The 21827-nt window shown below is 36.9% G+C and overlaps 2 protein-coding genes across 7 annotated transcripts in view; both read left to right on the top strand.

The window, feature by feature from the left end:
- The window catches only part of LOC125061650 (nascent polypeptide-associated complex subunit alpha, muscle-specific form-like), a 33801-nt gene extending 23819 nt beyond the window's left edge, over positions 1–9982 (top strand). For all 4 annotated transcript variants that reach the window (XM_047667179.1, XM_047667178.1, XM_047667181.1 and 1 more), the window contains 8 exons: positions 592–639; positions 1568–1708; positions 1841–1885; positions 2896–2943; positions 3769–3816; positions 3886–3933; positions 4004–8269; positions 9127–9982. In XM_047667179.1, the coding sequence (XP_047523135.1) occupies positions 592–639; positions 1568–1708; positions 1841–1885; positions 2896–2943; positions 3769–3816; positions 3886–3933; positions 4004–8269; positions 9127–9278 (4796 nt within the window). In that variant the 3' untranslated portion in view covers positions 9279–9982. The remainder of the gene's footprint in view (positions 1–591; positions 640–1567; positions 1709–1840; positions 1886–2895; positions 2944–3768; positions 3817–3885; positions 3934–4003; positions 8270–9126) is intronic.
- Positions 9983–14888: 4906 nt separating this feature from the next.
- Positions 14889–21469, top strand: LOC125061609 (RNA exonuclease 4-like). 3 transcript variants are annotated; one of them, XM_047667119.1, is made up of 2 exons: positions 14889–15302; positions 21242–21469. In XM_047667119.1, exons 1-2 carry the CDS (start codon positions 14970–14972, stop codon positions 21371–21373), a joined length of 465 nt encoding a protein of 154 aa, XP_047523075.1. In that variant the 5' UTR covers positions 14889–14969; the 3' UTR covers positions 21374–21469. The 3 variants fall into 3 exon arrangements, with proteins under 3 accessions (XP_047523075.1, XP_047523074.1, XP_047523073.1); XM_047667118.1 differs by lacking the exon at positions 21242–21469 and adding an exon at positions 15590–15817 and having other exon boundaries at positions 14890–15302; XM_047667117.1 differs by lacking the exon at positions 14889–15302 and adding an exon at positions 20606–20957.
- Positions 21470–21827: the final 358 nt, after the last annotated feature.

Genomic DNA, 21827 nt, shown 5'->3' with positions numbered 1-21827 from the left:
TACTTTTTTATTTACAACTATTTAACATAATTTTAAATTTATCCGACTTTTCGGGTGCTTTACAGCGTGCGTGGTCACGGTGACTAAAGACAAAAGGTGTTGGATGTTAAATAGTTGGAAATTTATAATAATACATAACTTTAATCCGGTTAAAAAGTTTTTTCTTTAAATTAAAAAATAATTTCTTAGTAAATATATTAGTCAAAAACTACACACAAAAAAGTTCAAAAGTACATAAATTTATTTATAAAAAAAAACACAAATAAATAACATCGACTCCACTTATTAGACGCGACACTATTTGAAATGAGTGCACAATTTAGAATGTTGCGCTCATTTTTTGAGGACGTTTTTTAGACGTTGATTGTGCATCTTGGGTTTTTATATATCAATGCCTAAAATATAATAATTAATGATTTAATATACAAATATTAATGATACTTTATAATAAATTCTATTTACGACAATCCGTTCTTCAAAATTTATATAATAAACATGCATTAGTGGTTGAGTTGTTTGTGTATTTTTTTTATTTTGCATTATAATTCTTGTTGTTGCTAATTTTATTAATATACATTAAAACTATTTCAGATTTGACACAAGGCTGGAAAGTTATTATATCCGTAACGAAGGAAACAGGTAAATTGGCTTAAAAATATTTAATAAACAAAGTAAAAAGAGTGATGTCTCGTAGAAGTACATAATCCCATACTTTTTTTTTAATGGCTCTGGCACCATTGGTGCATTAGCCAGCGTCAAGTATAAGTTTTTTTTTTATAATTCGTGCTTTTTGTCTTAGAAATTCGACCATGTCCTCCATGTAGGTACGGTTTTAGGCACTCGCCTGGTACCGCACAACCCTCCCAAAGGCCGAGAGCAAATTTAAATTAAATTAAAACTTGCCCTCGAACCGGGAATCGAACCCGGTACCCTTCACCTAGCTGCCACTTAATAAGACCGCTAGGCTATGAGGCCCCTAATCCCATACTTATAAATTGTATTTGAACTGTCTTGAAGAAACAGCACTTTCTTCTTAAAAACAAAAGAGGCCGTTTACCGCGATTTGGTCCTCATGATCTTGGAACTCAAAATTTTGTATTTTTACACGCTTTAAACGGACAGATTTAATTCAAACTTTGTACACTTATAAAGAATCAGCGACAATATAATAATTTCATAGGTTTATCTCGAAAAAACAATGAAATTTTTTTTAAGTCCACAAAGCAATACGATTAAATTGAGACAACACGTATTGCTGCTAGGACTAAAAAGTGGAAAATAAATATAGTTTAAAAAAACTATAAAACACGCTTTTAAAGCACATCAAACTAAAAAGTGAAAAATAATTCCTAATTTAGGCTGAAAATGGTAATGAACAAAAAATACTGGTTTTATTGTGAAAAAGCGTGGGTTGCTCGATAGACGAAAAATATGGCACAGAGCGCCTTTTAGTTTAATGTGCTTTAAAAGCGTGTTTTATAGTTTTTTTAAACTATATTTATTTTACAATATTTGATCAAAAGAAATCTTTGTGTGTCCAAAGTAATGGGAAATCTATGTGTTACAGATATCTTCCTGCTCATCAGGCGTTTCAAGTTATACACACACACGAACATAATAATCGTTGTATTAACGATTTTGCGTATTACCAACACATCTACATTGCCAGTCGCAAATATTAAAATAAATAAGTTACTGGGCATTGAAGGTAAGATTTTTGAAATTTAAATTCATGAATGTCAATAACCAATGTACCATTGGTTATGTTAGTCTCCAGTTCAATTCCTGTGGACAAAAAGCCTTTATTCTCCGCAATTGTTTAAAGACATGTTTTTTGCAGGTTTCTTTGAATGGTTCGAGGTTATTCACAAAACATCTAATATGGGTGAGGAATAAAAAAATATTTTATTTTTGTTTAATAATGTTTAATTTAATAAAACATACAATTTAATAATGACACAATTATATACAATATTCTTAACGTACATAGTATTAATGATAATTAAAAATAGATTAATTGAAAATTAAAACAAATCATTAAGTTTGACAGTTTTAATGTGTAATCTATCACTACATTATTTTTTTACGTAATATTAAAGATAATTAATAACTTATAAACTTTACAAAAGAGAGAAAGGAAAGGTCTTCATTTAGATATAATATATCTATTAGCCATGGAGAATGTCTATCACGTCATTAAATTTGACAGACTACGCAGCAAATTTAATCAGGAATTATATTTTTCCTTTTTATTTTATTTTTGCTCTCAATAGTCATTCATGTTACAAGGAGAACCATCAGATACTTATGAATATGTTAAATATATATAATGGATATACATGTGTGAAAATGACATGAGAACTTAAGAAGCTAACCAGATCTCACTTCAACTCTCTCTCTTCAACATTTCAACTCTCTCTCTCTCTCTCTCTCTCTCACTCAACTTCCTCACAATCGAGTAGCCCGCAATATAGCATAACTCCCGAAAGTACTTTTTGTATTGAAGAAGTCGCATGGGTCCAAGCATCCGCGAATATACACTGTAAATACATAATTATGTAGGAATAAAGAAAATAATAACAAGAGCAATTATACATGGAAAGGTTTCTAACGAATAGTATCTATTATATTTCAATAGATTACACAAACAGGTAGTTGACAATACATTATTAAAAAATACAGTAAAACAGCGACAGAAACAATATAGAAAATACAGATTAAAATAGCAAGTGCATACTGCGTGGCATAAACAATAGTGTAGCGAGGAAATGCTTTAAGGTACACCTGCCACAGGGATCTTTTAAATTTGTTTTAATTTTCTTTTTATTATTACTTTGTAGGTTCAGGTAATTGCAAATCCGTTTGTGTAATGTCTAAAATGTTTTTCTTTTTCAGATGTAATTAAATTCTTCGATTTGTTCACTACATTGAGTAAACGATTGCGTGAGTATTAAACTATTTATTAATCCCTTTATTTATAATTTCAATTGCGTTTTAAACATATCTCTTTTCATCTCAGCGTCTACACAATTTGTAAGAAAGAGACGCATTTAGTTTTTATGAGCCTGAGTATGGTATGACGATTGTTGAAGGGATGTTCAAATGTAACAGTTTGAAGTTTGTCAACTACTTATTTATTTATTCATTTACTAGCTGGCCTGGCAAACATTGTACCGCCTAACAGTCGATTCTTTCTTTGTTTAAAATACTTATTCTGTTATTCGGGACACCGGTCTATCTAGTAAGATAAAAAAAAAGAAAATTGATAAGACAACAAATACATTATGTCAAAAAATAAAAATTTACCTTCCCGGAACCCCTCCACTAACACTTGAACTTTATGGTATGGTATTAAAGTTCAAATTGACTTTTAGGTATTATTACGAATATTTTGTATGGGAATATAGAAAAGTGATGATTTTAGACTTTTTCACTCAATTTTTTTTAATTTTTCTCCGTAAGAACCATCCTCGTACTTCAAGGTATATTATAAAAAAAAATCAGACAAATCGGTCAAGCCGTTTTCGTGTTATGTCGTGACAACGGAAAACGGGTTTCATTTTTTATATATATAGATAAGTTGTTTGCATACAATTATACAAGAAAATATGTTGGGACAACAATATTGTTACCATAACCAATTGGTACCTAGACCAAGAACTAGGAAAGAATCCACGTTCTTGGAGAACACTTGGGTTGCTCACCAGCCACCAATAATGCAAACATATTTTCGTAATTATTTTAATTAATATTTGAATATCTTTTCAGTTTTGGACAACGCAATAACGAAGTTATTAGCTTTTACGAAACAAACAAGTAGGTATCAAAATAATATTTTTTCCATTTTCTGAGAAGCATGAAATTAATTTTCTATTTTCCTTACAGCTTTCATTGACGCCCTTAAGGTCCTAACTATAGCCACTGGACACAAAGGTATTGTTTAACTGTGAACTTTTACTTTGTCTTTCTACTCTTATATTTATGTTAATGCATTCTTTTTCAGATTTAACAGGTCAAATTATATACATAAAAGACAATAAACCAGCACTTAATACGACAACAACAACGACGACAACGACAACAACAACAGAAGCGCCAAAAACAGAGATATTAGGTCAAGCAACTATTACCTCCGAAACAACAAAAACCGAAACGGAAAATGGTGCAACTATAACTATTGTAACAACAACAAAAGAAACTCCTGTTGTTATACACACAACTCAACAAATAACAAATGAAAATGCACCAGAAACTGTCATAACTCAAGGTCCGCCAGGATCCAACCCAGAGGGCAGTAATCCTAATGGACCAAAAGTTACCCCGCAAGAAACCTACCCGGCGGGTACCAATCCCAATGGCCCAGAAGTGACCCCGCAAGAAACCAACCCGGCTGGTACTAAGCCCAATGGCCCAGAAGTAACCCCGCAAGAAACCAACCCGGCGGGTACTAAGCCCAATGGCCCAGAAGTGACCCCGCAAGAAACCAACCCGGCGGGTACCAATCCCAATGGCCCAGAAGTGACCCCGCAAGAAACCAACCCGGCGGGTTCTAAGCCCAATGGATCAGAAGTGACCCCGCAAGAAACCAACCCGGTGGGTACCAATCCCAATGGATCAGAAGTGACCCCGCAAGAAACCTACCCGGCGGGTACCAATCCCAATGGCCCAGAAGTGACCCCGCAAGAAACCAACCCGGCTGGTACTAAGCCCAATGGCCCAGAAGTGACCCCGCAAGAAACCAACCCGGCGGGTACTAAGCCCAATGGCCCAGAAGTGACCCCGCAAGAAACCAACCCTGCGGGTAACACTCCCAATGGCCCAGAAGTGACCCCGCAAGAAACCAACCCGGCGGGTACCAATCCCAATGGATCAGAAGTGACCCCGCAAGAAACCAACCCGGCGGGTACTAAGCCCAATGGCCCAGAAGTGACCCCGCAAGAAACCAACCCGGCGGGTACCAATCCCAATGGCCCAGAAGTGACCCCGCAAGAAACCAACCCAGCGGGTACTAAACCCAATGGCCCAGAAGTGACCCCGCAAGAAACCAACCCGGCGGGTACCAATCCCAATGGCCCAGAAGTGACCCCGCAAGAAACCAACCCTGCGGGTAACACTCCCAATGGACCAGAAGTGACCCCGCAAGAAACCAACCCAGCGGGTACTAATCCCAATGGCCCAGAAGTGACCCCGCAAGAAACCAACCCGGCTGGTACTAATCCCAATAGATCAGAAGTTACCCCGCAAGAAACCAACCCGGCGGGTACTATGCCCAATGGCCCAGAAGTGACCCCGCAAGAAACCAACCCGGCGGGTACTAAGCCCAATGGCCCAGAAGTGACCCCGCAAGAAACCAACCCGGCGGGTACTAAGCCCAATGGATCAGAAGTGACCCCGCAAGAAACCAACCCGGCGGGTACTAATCCCAATGGATCAGAAGTGTCTCCGCAAGAAACCAACCCGGCTGGTACTAAGCCCAATGGCCCATATGTGACCCCGCAAGAAACCAACCCGGCTGGTTCTAATCCCAAAGGATCAGAAGTGACCCCGCAAGAAACCAACCCGGCGGGTACTAATCCCAATGGATCAGAAGTGTCTCCGCAAGAAACCAACCCGGCGGGTACTAAGCCCAATGGCCCAGATGTGACCCCGCAAGAAACCAACCCGGCGGGTACTAAGCCCAATGGCCCAGATGTGACCCCGCAAGAAACCAACCCGGCTGGTACTAATCCCAATGGACCAGAAGTGACCCCTCAAGAAACCAACCCGGCGGGTACCAATCCCAAAGAACCAGAAGTGACCCCGCAAGAATCCAAACCAGAGGGTACCAATCCCAATGGCCCAGAAGTGACCCCGCAAGAAACCAACCCGGCGGGTACCAATCCCAATGGCCCAGAAGTGACCCCGCAAGAAACCAACCCTGCGGGTAACACTCCCAATGGACCAGAAGTGACCCCGCAAGAAACCAACCCAGCGGGTACTAATCCCAATGGCCCAGAAGTGACCCCGCAAGAAACCAACCCGGCTGGTACTAATCCCAATAGATCAGAAGTTACCCCGCAAGAAACCAACCCGGCGGGTACTATGCCCAATGGCCCAGAAGTGACCCCGCAAGAAACCAACCCGGCGGGTACTAAGCCCAATGGCCCAGAAGTGACCCCGCAAGAAACCAACCCGGCGGGTACTAAGCCCAATGGATCAGAAGTGTCTCCGCAAGAAACCAACCCGGCTGGTACTAAGCCCAATGGCCCAGATGTGACCCCGCAAGAAACCAACCCGGCTGGTACTAATCCCAATGGACCAGAAGTGACCCCGCAAGAAACCAACCCAGAGGGTACTAATCCCAATGGATCAGAAGTGTCTCCGCAAGAAACCAACCCGGCTGGTACTAAGCCCAATGGCCCAGATGTGACCCCGCAAGAAACCAACCCGGCTGGTACTAATCCCAAAGGATCAGAAGTGACCCCGCAAGAAACCAACCCGGCGGGTACTAATCCCAATGGATCAGAAGTGTCTCCGCAAGAAACCAACCCGGCGGGTACTAAGCCCAATGGCCCAGATGTGACCCCGCAAGAAACCAACCCGGCTGGTACTAATCCCAATGGACCAGAAGTGACCCCTCAAGAAACCAACCCGGCGGGTACCAATCCCAATGGCCCAGAAGTGACCCCGCAAGAAACCAACCCTGCGGGTAACACTCCCAATGGACCAGAAGTGACCCCGCAAGAAACCAACCCAGCGGGTACTAAACCCAATGGCCCAGAAGTGACCCCGCAAGAAACCAACCCGGCGGGTACCAATCCCAATGGCCCAGAAGTGACCCCGCAAGAAACCAACCCTGCGGGTAACACTCCCAATGGACCAGAAGTGACCCCGCAAGAAACCAACCCAGCGGGTACTAATCCCAATGGCCCAGAAGTGACCCCGCAAGAAACCAACCCGGCTGGTACTAATCCCAATGGATCAGAAGTTACCCCGCAAGAAACCAACCCGGCGGGTACTAAGCCCAATGGCCCAGAAGTGACCCCGCAAGAAACCAACCCGGCGGGTACTAAGCCCAATGGCCCAGAAGTGACCCCGCAAGAAACCAACCCGGCGGGTACTAAGCCCAATGGATCAGAAGTGACCCCGCAAGAAACCAACCCGGCGGGTACTAATCCCAATGGATCAGAAGTGTCTCCGCAAGAAACCAACCCGGCTGGTACTAATCCCAATGGACCAGAAGTGACCCCGCAAGAAACCAACCCAGAGGGTACTAAGCCCAATGGCCCAGATGTGACCCCGCAAGAAACCAACCCGGCTGGTACTAATCCCAAAGGATCAGAAGTGACCCCGCAAGAAACCAACCCGGCTGGTACTAATCCCAATGGACCAGAAGTGACCCCGCAAGAAACCAACCCAGAGGGTACTAAGCCCAATGGCCCAGATGTGACCCCGCAAGAAACCAACCCGGCTGGTACTAATCCCAAAGGATCAGAAGTGACCCCGCAAGAAACCAACCCAGAGGGTACTAAGCCCAATGGATCAGAAGTGTCTCCGCAAGAAACCAACCCGGCTGGTACTAAGCCCAATGGCCCAGATGTGACCCCGCAAGAAACCAACCCGGCTGGTACTTATCCCAATGGACCAGAAGTGACCCCGCAAGAAAGCAACCCAGAGGGTACTAATCCCAATGGATCAGAAGTGTCTCCGCAAGAAACCAACCCGGCGGGTACTAAGCCCAATGGCCCAGATGTGACCCCGCAAGAAACCAACCCGGCTGGTACTAATCCCAATGGACCAGAAGTGACCCCTCAAGAAACCAACCCGGCGGGTACCAATCCCAAAGAACCAGAAGTGACCCCGCAAGAATCCAAACCAGAGGGTACCAATCCCAATGGCCCAGAAGTGACCCCGCAAGAAACCAACCCGGCGGGTACCAATCCCAATGGACCAGAAGTTACCCCGCAAGAATCCAAACCAGAGTGTACCAATCCCAATGCACCAGAAGATAAGCCGCAAGAATCCAACCCGGTGGGTACCACTCGCAATGGACCAGAAGTGACCCCGCAAGAATCCAAACCAGAGGGTACCAATCCTAATGGACCAGAAGCTAATCCTCGAGTACCTTCATCTCAAGAAAGTCCCGGAAGCAATGCTGGTACAGACGGAAACAGTCCTGGTGGCAGCAAAGTGGCTCCAAGTCAGAATCCATGCCCTGATATTAGTCCAGTCGAGAAACCAGCTTCTGGGTCACAACCTACAGCACCCGGACAAGACATACAGAACATAGGTAAGAAACCAAAAAACTTATGATTAAATTTGAAAGTTAAAAGGTAATTCTTCGATTTTTTTAACTACATTATGCACTTAGTTTTTACTATCGTAAATTATATCGTGTCGAAGTGCAAGCGAGAGTGCGGAAAGAGCGACAAAGAGGCACAATCGGCCTCCGCGTTCGACATCTGTCTCTCTCCTACTTGAGTGAGCGATGCGTCTGCGGGGACAGCTGCTTTACAATAATACATTTACATGTTTTCGTCAAGTAAAAAATTTAAATTTTACTTTTGAAAAATGCAGCCATTCCATCAGTATTTTCTTATGACATTGTCACGTTCAACTATCGTCAGTAAACCGACTTTACAGTGTACGGACAACCGATTTTTAATTTATTTATTTCAACCAGGCAATTATGAGTTCATATTGTTATTATTGTGGTAGTCCCGATAGTATATGGAATACTATCATATGATATTTAAAAATGAAAATACGTATACCCAAATACAAAGCTTGTACAATATACGATAATAAATTATTTTAACATCATCAGAGGCATTTTACGATAGTTTTTTGACGTAAACGATAATACGATAAGGTTTTGACGGTAAAGTTACTGTCCATTTTGTATACAACAGGGGGAGTGGTCCAAGATTCTTTAACAGTAGTGTATGTAGTCAAAAATTTAATTTGTATGAAAATGACAGTTCGTGTCTACAAATTTTCATACAAATTTATTTATTATTTTCGAACAATGTTTCCACTTCCGCTTAGTTCCATTACGCTCACAGCGCTCTTTAAGTTTTCCACACAATGTTCTATCAAAATATATTTATTATCGCTGTGTATATATAAAATCGTTTATATTTTCAGATAATCTTCAAGCATTACAAACAATTGTCGATCTACAGTTTGTCATTCTGCCCCGAGGACCGAAAAACACGAAAAATTGCTACTGCACTTGTGAAAGCCCGTCTGCGCCAAAATTAATTAAAATGAAAGACCTACCACCCGGTATCAAATAATACCGCGATTTAATTTAATAATTGTTAGAATTATATCTACAGTGTGCTTTTCTGTTTGTTACGAAAATAATTTACTCTATGATTCAAACTTCAAAGCGTCACAGTTGACGTGACATGTCTACAGGCTGTCATGTACAAGTGGCGCTAACTCTAATCTGTGGCGGCACTATCTTTATTATTTGAAAAGCTTTTTGTAAATGATACTACATATATTGTTATAAAATAACCAGCTTTAAAAGTCAGTTTTCAAAATTAACCCCAAACGATTCTTCCAAGATGACCAAACGTTGAGAACTGTCAACTGTCAAAATCATTTACAATTTTTACCACTCACTCCTTGGTAGATTGAACTTTAGACAAAATTGTGATAATCGTCACCCAATATCAAAAATAGTAGTTAGATTATCAACGGCGGATCTACAACTTGCATCAAGGGGGCACAGACAAAAGACGTTCTTTTCGATTGTTGGTGGTTAGATCAGTTGGTGTTAGAAGCCTCACAAGACCCCCAATGCATTTTGGAGCATTCGGGCAGTAAGAACTTACACTGACGTGAGCCTTCACCTACGGATTGTTCTCATAACGTCAGTTGTCAGTTTGACAGCTGAAATAAATGTTTTTTTTTTAAATCTGGCGCGACGAAAACCTTTTAAAATTTTATCTTTGATTGTCCTTTGATTAATAATTTGTAACTAACAGTGTTTTAAATGTATACATTTGTTTAATTTCTAATAAATGTGTGTTTTATATATTGTTTTTATTATTAATTCTGCTGCTGCTGTCAAACCATTTCTGTATGTTAGACAGCGCACAAGATCCTTCTCACCTCAAGAGAACACGATGTTTACTGTACGAGTATTGTAAGTTTTTCTGTTCTCAGACAGTAATTGTTTTGAGAAATCGCCAACGAGCGACGGATGAAGTGCCACCACTGCCCAATGACATTTGTCTGGAGGTTCTTTGCCAGTCTTTGAGGGCCCCCTAAGTAATCATACTAGAGGTATTTTCGACATATACAACGTAGAAAAAAGACTTTTTTATAATGCATATTTATATATAATAGGCATATTTTTATAAACGTACAAGGAATATATCTCTAACTAAAAGCCCATACAAACAAATTGGGCTAAAATGAGTCGATAAATTTAGCAATGCAAATTCATTCGAAAGAGACGACGGTCAAGAAGTAAAAACGGCAACGACGCGCACCCGTAGTGAGCAGGGAAGTGAGCAGGGAGGTGGGTGGAACTGCCCACTTTCCTGCTCACTACGGCTGAATGTAAATGCGGCATTAGGGATGCAACGGAAGTGTCTTAGCGGAACCAGAAACGGAAACAGATGTCAAAAGTCAATTTTAGCAGAAACGGAAACGGATGCAGAAACGGATGCAGAAAAATTAACAAATATATTTCTTTATTAAGTATGAAATAAGGGGCCTCATAGCCTAGCGGTCCTATTAAGTGGCAGCTAGGTGAGGGGTACCGGGTTCGAGGGCAAGTTTTAATTTAATTTAAATTTGTTCTCGGCCTTTGGGAGGGTTGTGCGGTACCGGGCGAGTGCTTAAACCGTACATGGAGGACACGGTCGAATTTCTAAAGACAAGCACGAATTATAAAAAATCCTACACTTGACGCTGGCTAATGCACAAATCGTGCCAGAGCCATAAAAAAATATATGAAATACCTACACCAAATCTAGATTAGTAATAGATATATTAGAAATCAATATTGCAACTTTGCAACAGAACATTTTATTAATATTCAAAATTAAGTAGTGGTAAGTTATATTTTATGAAAAGTAATTTGGCGCTTTTGCACCTGATAATCTGTTCCGGTGTTCTTTGTATATAAGACCAGCTCCGCTAAATAATTGCTCACTGGTGACGCTGCGGGGGGGTACCGACAAATATTGGCTAACTCTCAGCCGTCGTAAACTTCCGATTATATCTCCGATATAAAAGTAGCGGAAACAAGCAGAAACTAATGTTGAAATGCGCGCGGAACTTCCGCACTTGCGGCAAATAGAAACAGAGATCCGTTGCATCACTAATTGGGGAGCGTTCAAGTTTTACGTCACGCAATTTTTGGAAATTATTGGACCCCCCCCCATGTAACGCGCCGTAACGTTTTTCTGTACCCAAGTATAGTAAAACGTTTCGTGACCACCTAGTGAATCTTTATACCTAAAAGTGTTATTATGTGTTGTAAAGTACTGGAAAGTCGAAAGTAATATTAACAATAACGCGTAATTCTATCCCCGCCCCGCAACATAATGTTTTACAAAAGTCCCCCCCCCCTATAATTCGTTACGTAATACTTAAACGCTCCCTTGATATGCTAGTTCAGTATGATCTAAATAATACCTACGACCGGGACGTAAATACTATCACTAAGTTCACTCATAACAAACAGGATGCGATTGTTTCTTTTTGAAATGTTTAAACGTGATATACCTATCAAAACGAAATTTTGTTGCAATATTATTATTTAAAAACTAAGCAATACAAATATCTGTTCAATCCTTTCATAAATTGTGTTTCAATTATAATTGTTATCAAATAAATTACACAGGTATTATAGTAGGTATCTTTTTTTTTTATAGAACGGGGGCAAACGGGCAGGAAGGAGGCTCACCTGATGTTAAGTGATATCGCCGCCCATGGAGTCTCAATGCCAGAGGGCTCGCGGGTGCGTTGCCGGCCTTTTAAGAATTGGTACGCTCTTTTCTTGAAGGACCTTAAGTCGAATTGGTTCGGAAATACTTCATTGGGCAGCTGGTTCCACATAGTGGTGGTGCTCGGCAAAAACTGCCTTGAAAAACGCTCAGTTGTGGAACGGCGGACGTCGAGGTGATACGGGTGGAATTTCGTATTCTGTCTCGACGTCCGATGATGAAACTATTTTAAAGTAAAGTTCCTTTAAATAATGAATAGAATCACAAAACGTGTCTGTAGGGAGGAGCCCCATAAGAGGCTTTTGCCGTTTCTAAAATTGTATGTATCACACATTTGCTAAAATTAGCGGTTTAAATAATTAACTTAGATTAATATATCTCACGTTTGATACAGACAAAATTATACACCACAATAGACCAGATATAAAACTTATAAAGTCAATAAAACAGGACATTTATAGACATCGCCATACCCAACATCTAGTTACAAGAAACAATAGCTCAATAGCATTATATAGATCATAACAATTAAATTAATAGGATTCGAACACTTAACAAAGTATCAATAGTCCCTATGTCCACCACCGGAATAACCCAACCAATAACGAAGCTATCAAATTTGTATACCTCCAAAAGGCCATTTATATCATCCTTCAAAAAGAAGTTTCGAGAAGAAAAACTCGCAAATTTCTACATGATAATAATATACGAAATACGAAAATTTTAGCCCATCTAAAGGCAAAATTTTTTTTTTTAGGTCACTCAGGTATATATAAGTTATCTTAAAATAGTAATAAATAGGCATCTGATAATAATTTAAAGAAGATTCATAGAGAAGTAGGGAAGAGGATGACGGGTCTGGGCGTTACTGCATACGATTTTTTGCATATTCTGAGAAGATTTACTATGGTAATATATATATATTTTTTTACCATAGGAAAGTAGAGATTTCAACGAACTGAAAGCACACCAACTTTTTGAAAAAAGCTGAAATTTTGACGTCAGAATTTTCGATTGAAAATTAGGGTGTTTGTTCGATATTAATTCAAAATAAGGTGAACAAATAAATATTTTTAATCAAATAAATTACAGTGTATTTGGGACATAGAAAGGTAAGTTTTCACCAAATTTCGTTAAAAAAAAAATATTTTTGTAAAAGATAAAAATTTAAAACCAAAAACTTGGTTTTAAATTTTGTTTGTTTGTTTTAAATTCACATAAATTTTGAGGTTATGTGAAAAATGTGTGAATACAAAAGTTTTAGATCTTTTTATTACCCACAACTTTGCATTTAACTTTCTTCGATAGGACTTTTAGTTTTGCCGGAAATCGAGATAAACCGTTTTTTACCCTTAAAACTCCACCGACCCCCCCCTACCCCTTCCCGACCTCAGATCGACCGTAATTTATTTTTCCTTTAATTTTTATAATATCTTCCTGCTTTTCTAATGGGTTTCATCCTACTGTAATTTTTTTTGGTTTCAAAAATTATCGGCACTGGTCTATAACCCATTAAAAACTGTGTTCACTTGGGTTAGGCCCGTGTAGGCAACAGTACGAGGATGATGAATCGATCCTAAGCTAAAGTGAACAGTTACCAAACATAATAATAATAATTTATTTGCAAGAATATGGTACAAAATTATAATTTACAAGCTAAACTTTGCATATTCTGCCTCACATAATAGCGTGCAAATTTGTCTTAAATTTTACATAGAAGTTATATACCTATGTATTACATAACATAGTGAAATCTTAGATTATTTTATCTCATTATTAAAATATATTATTTTATTATTAAATGAATATTAATAATGTTACACTCATATCATAATAGTGTAAGGCTATGATAAAATTTGAGTGCTAAGCAAAACCTGAAAATTACTCCCAAATCCAGCATATGAGTTACCTCTTCCGAATAAAGACAATTGAAGCAAGAAGGTTTAAATTTGAATATACAAAATCGTTATTCTTACCAACAGTTTTAAAAACTTTATATGTGGGGCTTCCCCGAAATCATAAAGAACAAAACAGCTAGAAATTAGTGTTGCTAGCTTAGGAGGAGAAATACCGTTTTTAATTGACCAAAATATTGCTGACTTATAATCTTCTGCACCGATATCAGTTTTAAGCAATATAAGAGGGATATTATTAATTAATAAACTAAAAACTAATAGATCGATTTCGCAAAATTCATTATCTATTAAAGCCGGCCTATATTATTTCCAAATTATGAAAAAAACCACAATGGGACAATAATTAAATTATGTTTTTGTTTTTTTATCAAATTTCAATAGAAATCAATGGAAATAGAAATCATTGAAGGCAATCCACCCGGCTGTGCACCAATGGACTTTCTTTCTACATTCGCTCGAACGGCGGTGAAGGAAAACATCGTGTGGAAGGAAGCCGGCTTAACTTAGACCCAAAAAGTCGACGCCGTATGTCAGGCACAAGATGCCGATCATTTATTAGATTGACAATCATGAAACAGATACATAAATCTGAGGCCCAGACCTTAAAATAATGTAGCGCCACTGATTAAATTTTATTTATATTCCAAGACAAGTATATTTTTTTATATTTCGTTTTAATTATTAATTTTATTTTCATTTTGTTTTTGCTATTTTTTTGGTGCATAATATTTTCGGGCAACACTGTTTAGCTACATCTAATATATGTAAGCGCTTTATGATGTGTTTTGGTTTTCATATAGACTTCGTTAACTAATTTAACAAATTTCATATGTTAATAGTTACCTCTTCAATCTTAATTCATATTTGTTTGTTTAATCGAGATAAGTATATGGTTTACCCCCCTAATTTTCTATAAATCTCTTAAAGCTTTGAACGAAATAATGAAGCGGTTTATTCAACGGCCACACAGCGCTTGATCGCTGATTTATCAAAAAATTGTTATAAATACTTGAAGCGCACATTTTCGTTACTTAATACTTACTCGGTACTCCAGCATCTTGCGTTTAAAGCTTAGCTAAAAGTTCTCTGTATTCAAGTTAAAATGGTTCGTTTCTACGCTATCGATTGTGAGATGGTTGAAAATGATTTGGGTAAAAGCATGGTTGCTAGAGTGTCCCTCGTGGATGAAGCTTTAGAAACTGTTCTGGATGAGTATATTAAACCTACTCGTCATGTAGCCGACTACCGGACCTCGATATCCGGGATTAAACGCGGCTACGAAACTGAAGCTAAACCGAAAGATGAGGTAGTCCGTCGTTTGAAGAGCATCATCAACGGGCATGTGCTCGTGGGGTATGATGTGGAAAAAGACCTCGAAGCTTTAGGAATATCGCATTCTAAAGTCAAGGACGTGGCGACCTATCAGCGTTACCAAGTAAGTGCCATTTCTTATTTCAGAAAAAGTACAACAATTAAGTAGTTATTATATTACAATTTCATAATCTGTTTCGATAGGCGTATTTTGCAGAAAACACAATTTTCGTTTCTTGTTTTTGCTTCAATCTGTCTATGAAATATTGACAATTCTAAGAGGTTCTGTTGGTTAATTTTTCATTGAAATTGACGCGTAAAGGCTGTTATAATATGTACCTAATTATCTCTCTTAACCAATTTCAGTACGGCGTTTAGATGACGCAATTTCATTATCGATTTCTTTTTCAGATATCTGGCCAGAAACAGTCGCTTAAGAAATTGGCTCAACAAGAGCTTGGTTTGTCCATTCAAAATGGACCACATGACTCTGTTGAAGATGCGAAAGCTGTGATGAGGATTTATAACAAAGATCGCTTTTAATTATTTATGTCAAAGATTAATTAGCATTTTACATAAGTACAATTTAATAGTTTCTATTCCGTAAAGTTTCGTAAAATAAACGCATTAATTGAAAAAGTTTTTATTCTGCTATCTCCCTCCTTGTCCTGTTGTAGGATGTATTTGATATATTTTGGTAGGTATCTTTCTTTCAAACCACTTTTTCGTAATATTTCATTCATTTATTTAACAAATTACATTAACTCTTGACACAGACTATTACAGATTACTCATGAGGCAACTATATACATTTTCATCACATTTAAAACTAAACACTACATATTTTAACAGTAATAGATTAAAATATTCACAAAAAAGAATCGACAAATAATGTCCCACGTTACAATTTTTTTTAATGACAATGCCAATAAGAGTTAAAAAATAGCATAGTTTCAACTGGATTTGATGTCTATCCATTTAGACTCCCAAGATATTAATTATTTTCATTTTATAACCATTTAATAATGCCAACCCTGAGTGAAACTAAGAAAGCTCACTTTGAGCATTTCGAAATAAAAATATTTTATATTATTCGTCTTCATTAAACAATTAAATTATAGTAATAGACCACTAATGTTCATATAAAAATAAATATTCCCAAAATGCTTCTGGCTATTAATTGTGATGGCGCCAAGAGAAGGTGATTGTGAAGGCGCCTAATAAGAAGAAATCCTTGATATTAAATTTAGGGAAAAGTTCCAGATTAAATCATTGCAAAGCTTCTTTCTGTAAATAAGATGTTGTAAATTTATTAAATTTCGGATGGTAATTTTTATAAACTTTAAAAAGACAAAATTATTAGTATTAATTGTCAATTAAACTAATGTTGCAAAATAACCAAATTGCCGGTTAGTTTATAGAAGCAGCGCAAATGAATAATTTCTAGATATTTTTGTTTGGTGCAGCTTTTCTTTAAGTTATTATATATCTAATAAAAACTGAAATAAATAAATAAGAACACAGAAAAATGTGTTTCTAACGAATAAAAAATCTTTGTCCAAATCGAGTTTTCCTCGCAATTTCAATAATATGTATCAATTTATTTATCAATAATATTGTTATTTCAACCCAAGATCTAAGTAATGCAATAATATAAGTTTTCATTATGTTAATTCCTACGTCATTGTTGGGTCTCTTTTGCTTTTGAATAATTCAATTAATCCTTTAACTTTAAGTGTCGCGTCTTGTACATTTGCGGCGTTGCCGCACTTGCATGTTGTAGTCGTTATTCAAAGATTGGCAACCTCGCATACGCACCTGGCCGTAGGAAAGATTTTTAAAGCGACATCTCGCGGCTGTTTTCTAAACATTCGAATGATTAGGTTAATATTTGTTATTTTAATACAGCTTCTGACATCCATCGTCAAAATTTGTAATTACCACGAGAGTTACGGCTATTTTAGCATTGATTTGTCTATTTACTTTAATTGTCTTTAATAGAGACGATGGCACGCGGCCGGACGAGATATCTTTGATTCCTTGGGTGATGGGACAGACTTTGGTATGGGATGCTACTTGTGTAGACACGTTAGCCCGTGTGGCAGTTTCCCTTTAATGCTGGCAGCATTTCCTCGCTGTTTTGCGATACTTTTTCGTTGAGCGAGCTATGCACCAGCTCTGGGTTCACCGGTACTATCTATATATATTATATATACCAATTACCAGGCGCCAACTTAAATCTTCCATTACCACCTGTGCACAGGACAGCCATTTCAAATTATTATGTTAGTTTTTTGTCAAAACTCTTTTAATTCATATTCTGTTATTATGAAAATTGGCATACAAGCAAACAAAAGAGTTTCTATTGAAACAACATAAAAATAATAACATTGAATTAGTTTCGTTTTCTAGAAAAATCACATGCTTCTATGAGCGTCTATCAAATCCGTCACTTTACCGACTGATTACTTTGAAATGTAAAACACATGGTTTGTTTTTTAATGTAGCCGTAATATTTAGTCAATGTAGTATCCAAATATGATAAAAATATGATTTTGGATTTTTTCAAATCCGCCATTGTTCTACGATCATGACGCTATTTCTGTATTGGAATTTATAAATGATATCATTCTTCCTCTTGAATAACATTGTTTGATGTTGTATGGGCTTTGTTACAATGTTTCGGTTGAGTGTTTATCTGAATCTTCTTATCTACGAGTTTATATAACGGAAGCGGGAGTCCTGTTAATCTTAATATATATAAATTACGCGTCACGTTGTTTGTCCGCTATGGACTTCTAAACTACTGAACCGATTTCAATCAAATTTGCACAGCGTGTGCGGTTTGATCTAACTTAAAAGATAGGATAGGGTACATCTCAATTTATACAGCAATATTATTTTTTTGCAAAATATTTGTTTATTATTTAATAGTCACAATTCTAACAGATGGTGCTGTGTTGAAAGTACCAACGTTTCACATAAGGTACAATTTAATGGCATATCTACCCATTACCCACCAAAAAAGCAGGGTGGACTCCATGACTGGTGTTCTCCTACCGTTTCCCTTGCATAGTTTACTATGTAAGTAATACATTTATAACAAAAACCTTAGCCACAACAACGCTTGGCTGTTCTGCTAGTTAAATATATAATATAAAGCCACCACAACAACTGGTCATCTCTCGTTTCATCAGTGTTTTTACAATTTTCTTAACCTAATTAGTCATAAACCGTGTACTTGAAACAACGGCCCAAAGAGTCTCCAAAGGAAGTATTATAAATTATGTTTTTGTATACAATTTAATGTATATATTTAATAAAGGTCAGCCAACAGATCTTACATATCTTATCTTACATATATAAAAATACTTTGCACATTAAAAGGTACCCAATTGCAGGCTGACACAGCTTGCTTCAGGTCTAAGCACTGACACGCCTCCGCCTTGGCCAGGCCCTAATAATAATAATTCTAGAAATTCATACTCATAAGTTGTACTTTGATAGAGCGATATCAACAGAAAAAGGAATTCATTACAATAGACCAGATATAAAACTTATTAAGTCAATAAAACAGCACATTTAATAGATATCGCCATACCCAACATCTACTTACAAGAAACAATAGCTCAATAGCATTATACAGATCAAAAAAAATTCAATTAAAATGATTGGTACCCTTAAAAAAGTATCAGTAGTCCCTATAATTGTCCATCATCGGAATAACCCCAAAACAGTTACACGAAGCTATCAAATTGTTAAACCTCCAAAAGGCCATTTATATCATCCTTCAAAAAGAAGTTTCGAAAAGAAAAACTCGCAAATTTTTACAAGATAATAACCCATTAAAAACTGTGTTCACTTGGGTAAGGCCCGTGTGCAACAGTCTACGACGATCATGAATCGATCCTAAGCTTAAGTGAACAGTTACCAAACATAATAATAATAATTTATTTGCAAGAATATGGTACAAAATTATAATTTACAAGCTAAACTTTGCATATTCTGCCTCACATAATAGCGTGCAAATTTGTCTTAAATTTTACATAGAAGTTATATACCTATGTATTACATAACATAGTGAAATCTTAGATTGTTTTATCACATTATTAAAATATACTATTTTATTATCAAATGAATATTAATAATGTTACACTCATATCATAATAGTGTAAGGTTTTTAGATGTTTAGGGATTACGGATTGGTGAACAGTATCCCTCTAATATTCCAATATAATAAGAAACTTGACTATTTCTTCTAACAGAACCTAAATTCTATGATATAATTTGAGTGCTAAGCAAAACCTGAAAATTACTCCCAAATCCAGCATATGAGTTACCTCTTCCGAATAAAGACAATTGAAGTAAGAAGGTTTAAATTTGAATATACAAAATCGTTATTCTTACCAACAGTTTTAAAAACTTTATATGTGGAGCTTCCCCGTAATCATAAAGAACAAAAACAGCTAGAAATTAGTGTTGCTAGCTTAGGTTGAGAAATACCGTTTTTAATTGACCAAAATATTGCTGACTTATAATTTTCTGCACCGATATCAGTTTTAAGCAATATAAGAGGGATATTTTTAATTAATAAACTAAAAACTAATAGATCGATTTCGCAAAATTCATTATCTATTAAAGCCGGCCTATATTATTTCCAAATTATGAAAAAAACCACAATGGGACAATCATTAAATTATGTTTTTGTTTTTTTATCAAAATTCAATAGAAATCAATGGAAATAGAAATCATTGAAGGCAATCCACCCGACTGTGCACCAATGGACTTTCTTTCTACATTCGCTCGAACGGCGGTGAAGGAAAACATCGTGTGGAAGCCGGCTTAACTTAGACCCAAAAAGTCGACGCCGTATGTCAGGCACAAGATGCCGATCATTTATTAGATTGACAATCATGAAACAGATACATAAATCTGAGGCCCAGACCTTAAAATAATGTAGCGCCACTGATTAAATTTTATTTATATTCTAAGACAAGTATATTTTTTTATATTTCGTTTTAATTATTAATTTTATTTTCATTTTGTTTTTGCTATTTTTTTGGTGCATAATATTTTCGGGCAACACTGTTTAGCTACATCTAATATATGTAAGCGCTTTATGATGTGTTTTGGTGTTCATATAGACTTCGTTAACTAATTTAACAAATTTCATATGTTAATAGTTACCTCTTCAATCTTAATTCATATTTGTTTGTTTAATTGAGATAAGTATATAGTTTACCACCATAATATTCTATAAATCTCTTAAAGCTTTGAACGAAATAATGAAGCGGTTTATTCAACGGCCACACAGCGCTTGATCGCTGAGTTATCAAAAATTTGTTATAAATACTTGAAAGTTAAAGCGCACATTTTCGTTACTTACTCGGTACTCCAGCATCTTGCGTTTAAAGCTTAGCTAAAAGTTCTCTGTATTCAACTTAAAATGGTTCGTTTCTACGCTATCGATTGTGAGATGGTTGAAAATGATTTGGGTAAAAGCATGGTTGCTAGAGTGTCCCTCGTGGATGAAGCTTTAGAAACTGTTCTGGATGAGTATATTAAACCTACTCGTAATGTAGCCGACTACCGGACCTCGATATCCGGGATTAAACGCGGCTACGAAACTGAAGCTAAACCGAAAGATGAGGTAGTCCGTCGTTTGAAGAGCATCATCAACGGGCATGTGCTTGTGGGGTATGATGTGGAAAAAGACCTCGAAGCTTTAGGAATATCGCATTCTGAAGTCAAGGACGTGGCGACCTATCAGCGTTACCAAGTAAGTGCCATTATTTATTTCAGAAAAAGTACAACAATTAGTTATTATATTACAATTTCATAATCGTGTTTCGATTGGCGTATTTTGCAGAAAACACAATTTTCGTTTCTTGTTTTTGCTTCAATCTGTCTATGAAATATTGACAATTCTAAGAGGTTCTGTTGGTTAATTTTTCAATGAAATTGACGCGTAAAGGCTGTTATAATATGTACCTAATTATCTCTCTTAACCAATTTCAGTACGGCGTTTAGATGACGCAATTTCATTATCGATTTCTTTTTCAGATATCTGGCCAGAAACAGTCGCTTAAGAAATTGGCTCAACAAGAGCTTCGCTTGTCCATTCAAAATGGACCACATGACTCTGTTGAAGATGCGAAAGCTGTGATGAGGATTTATAACAAAGATCGCTTTTAATTATTTATGTCAAAGATTAATTAGCATTTTACACAAGTACAATTTAATAGTTTCTATTCCGTAAAGTTTCGTAAAATAAACGCATTAATTGAAAAAGTTTTTATTCCGCTATCTCCCACCTTGTCCTGTAGGATGTATTTGATATATTTTGGTAGGTATCTGGTTCTTTCAAACAACTTTTTCGTAATATTTCATTCATTTATTTAACAAATTACATTAACTCTTCACACATACCATTACAGATTACTCAAATACTATTTACATTTTCCTTTTAATTTAACTTTATTTAACCAATTTCTGTAAAGTTGCATATAGATAATTTTTCGAAAAATAAGTTATAAGGTCATAAAGAATTTCACTTCTTACGTGTGTACACTGTACACTAGTACACGCACATTTTTATTTATTTTAATGAAAATGCCAATAAGAGTTAAAAAATAGCATAGTTTCAACT

Source organism: Pieris napi, chromosome 23 (genome assembly GCF_905475465.1).
Source record: "Pieris napi chromosome 23, ilPieNapi1.2, whole genome shotgun sequence".
In the NCBI taxonomy this organism is placed as follows: Eukaryota; Metazoa; Arthropoda; class Insecta; order Lepidoptera; family Pieridae; genus Pieris; species Pieris napi.
Note: the sequence above shows the minus strand (reverse complement) of the source record. Positions and strands in the feature narration are given on the sequence as shown.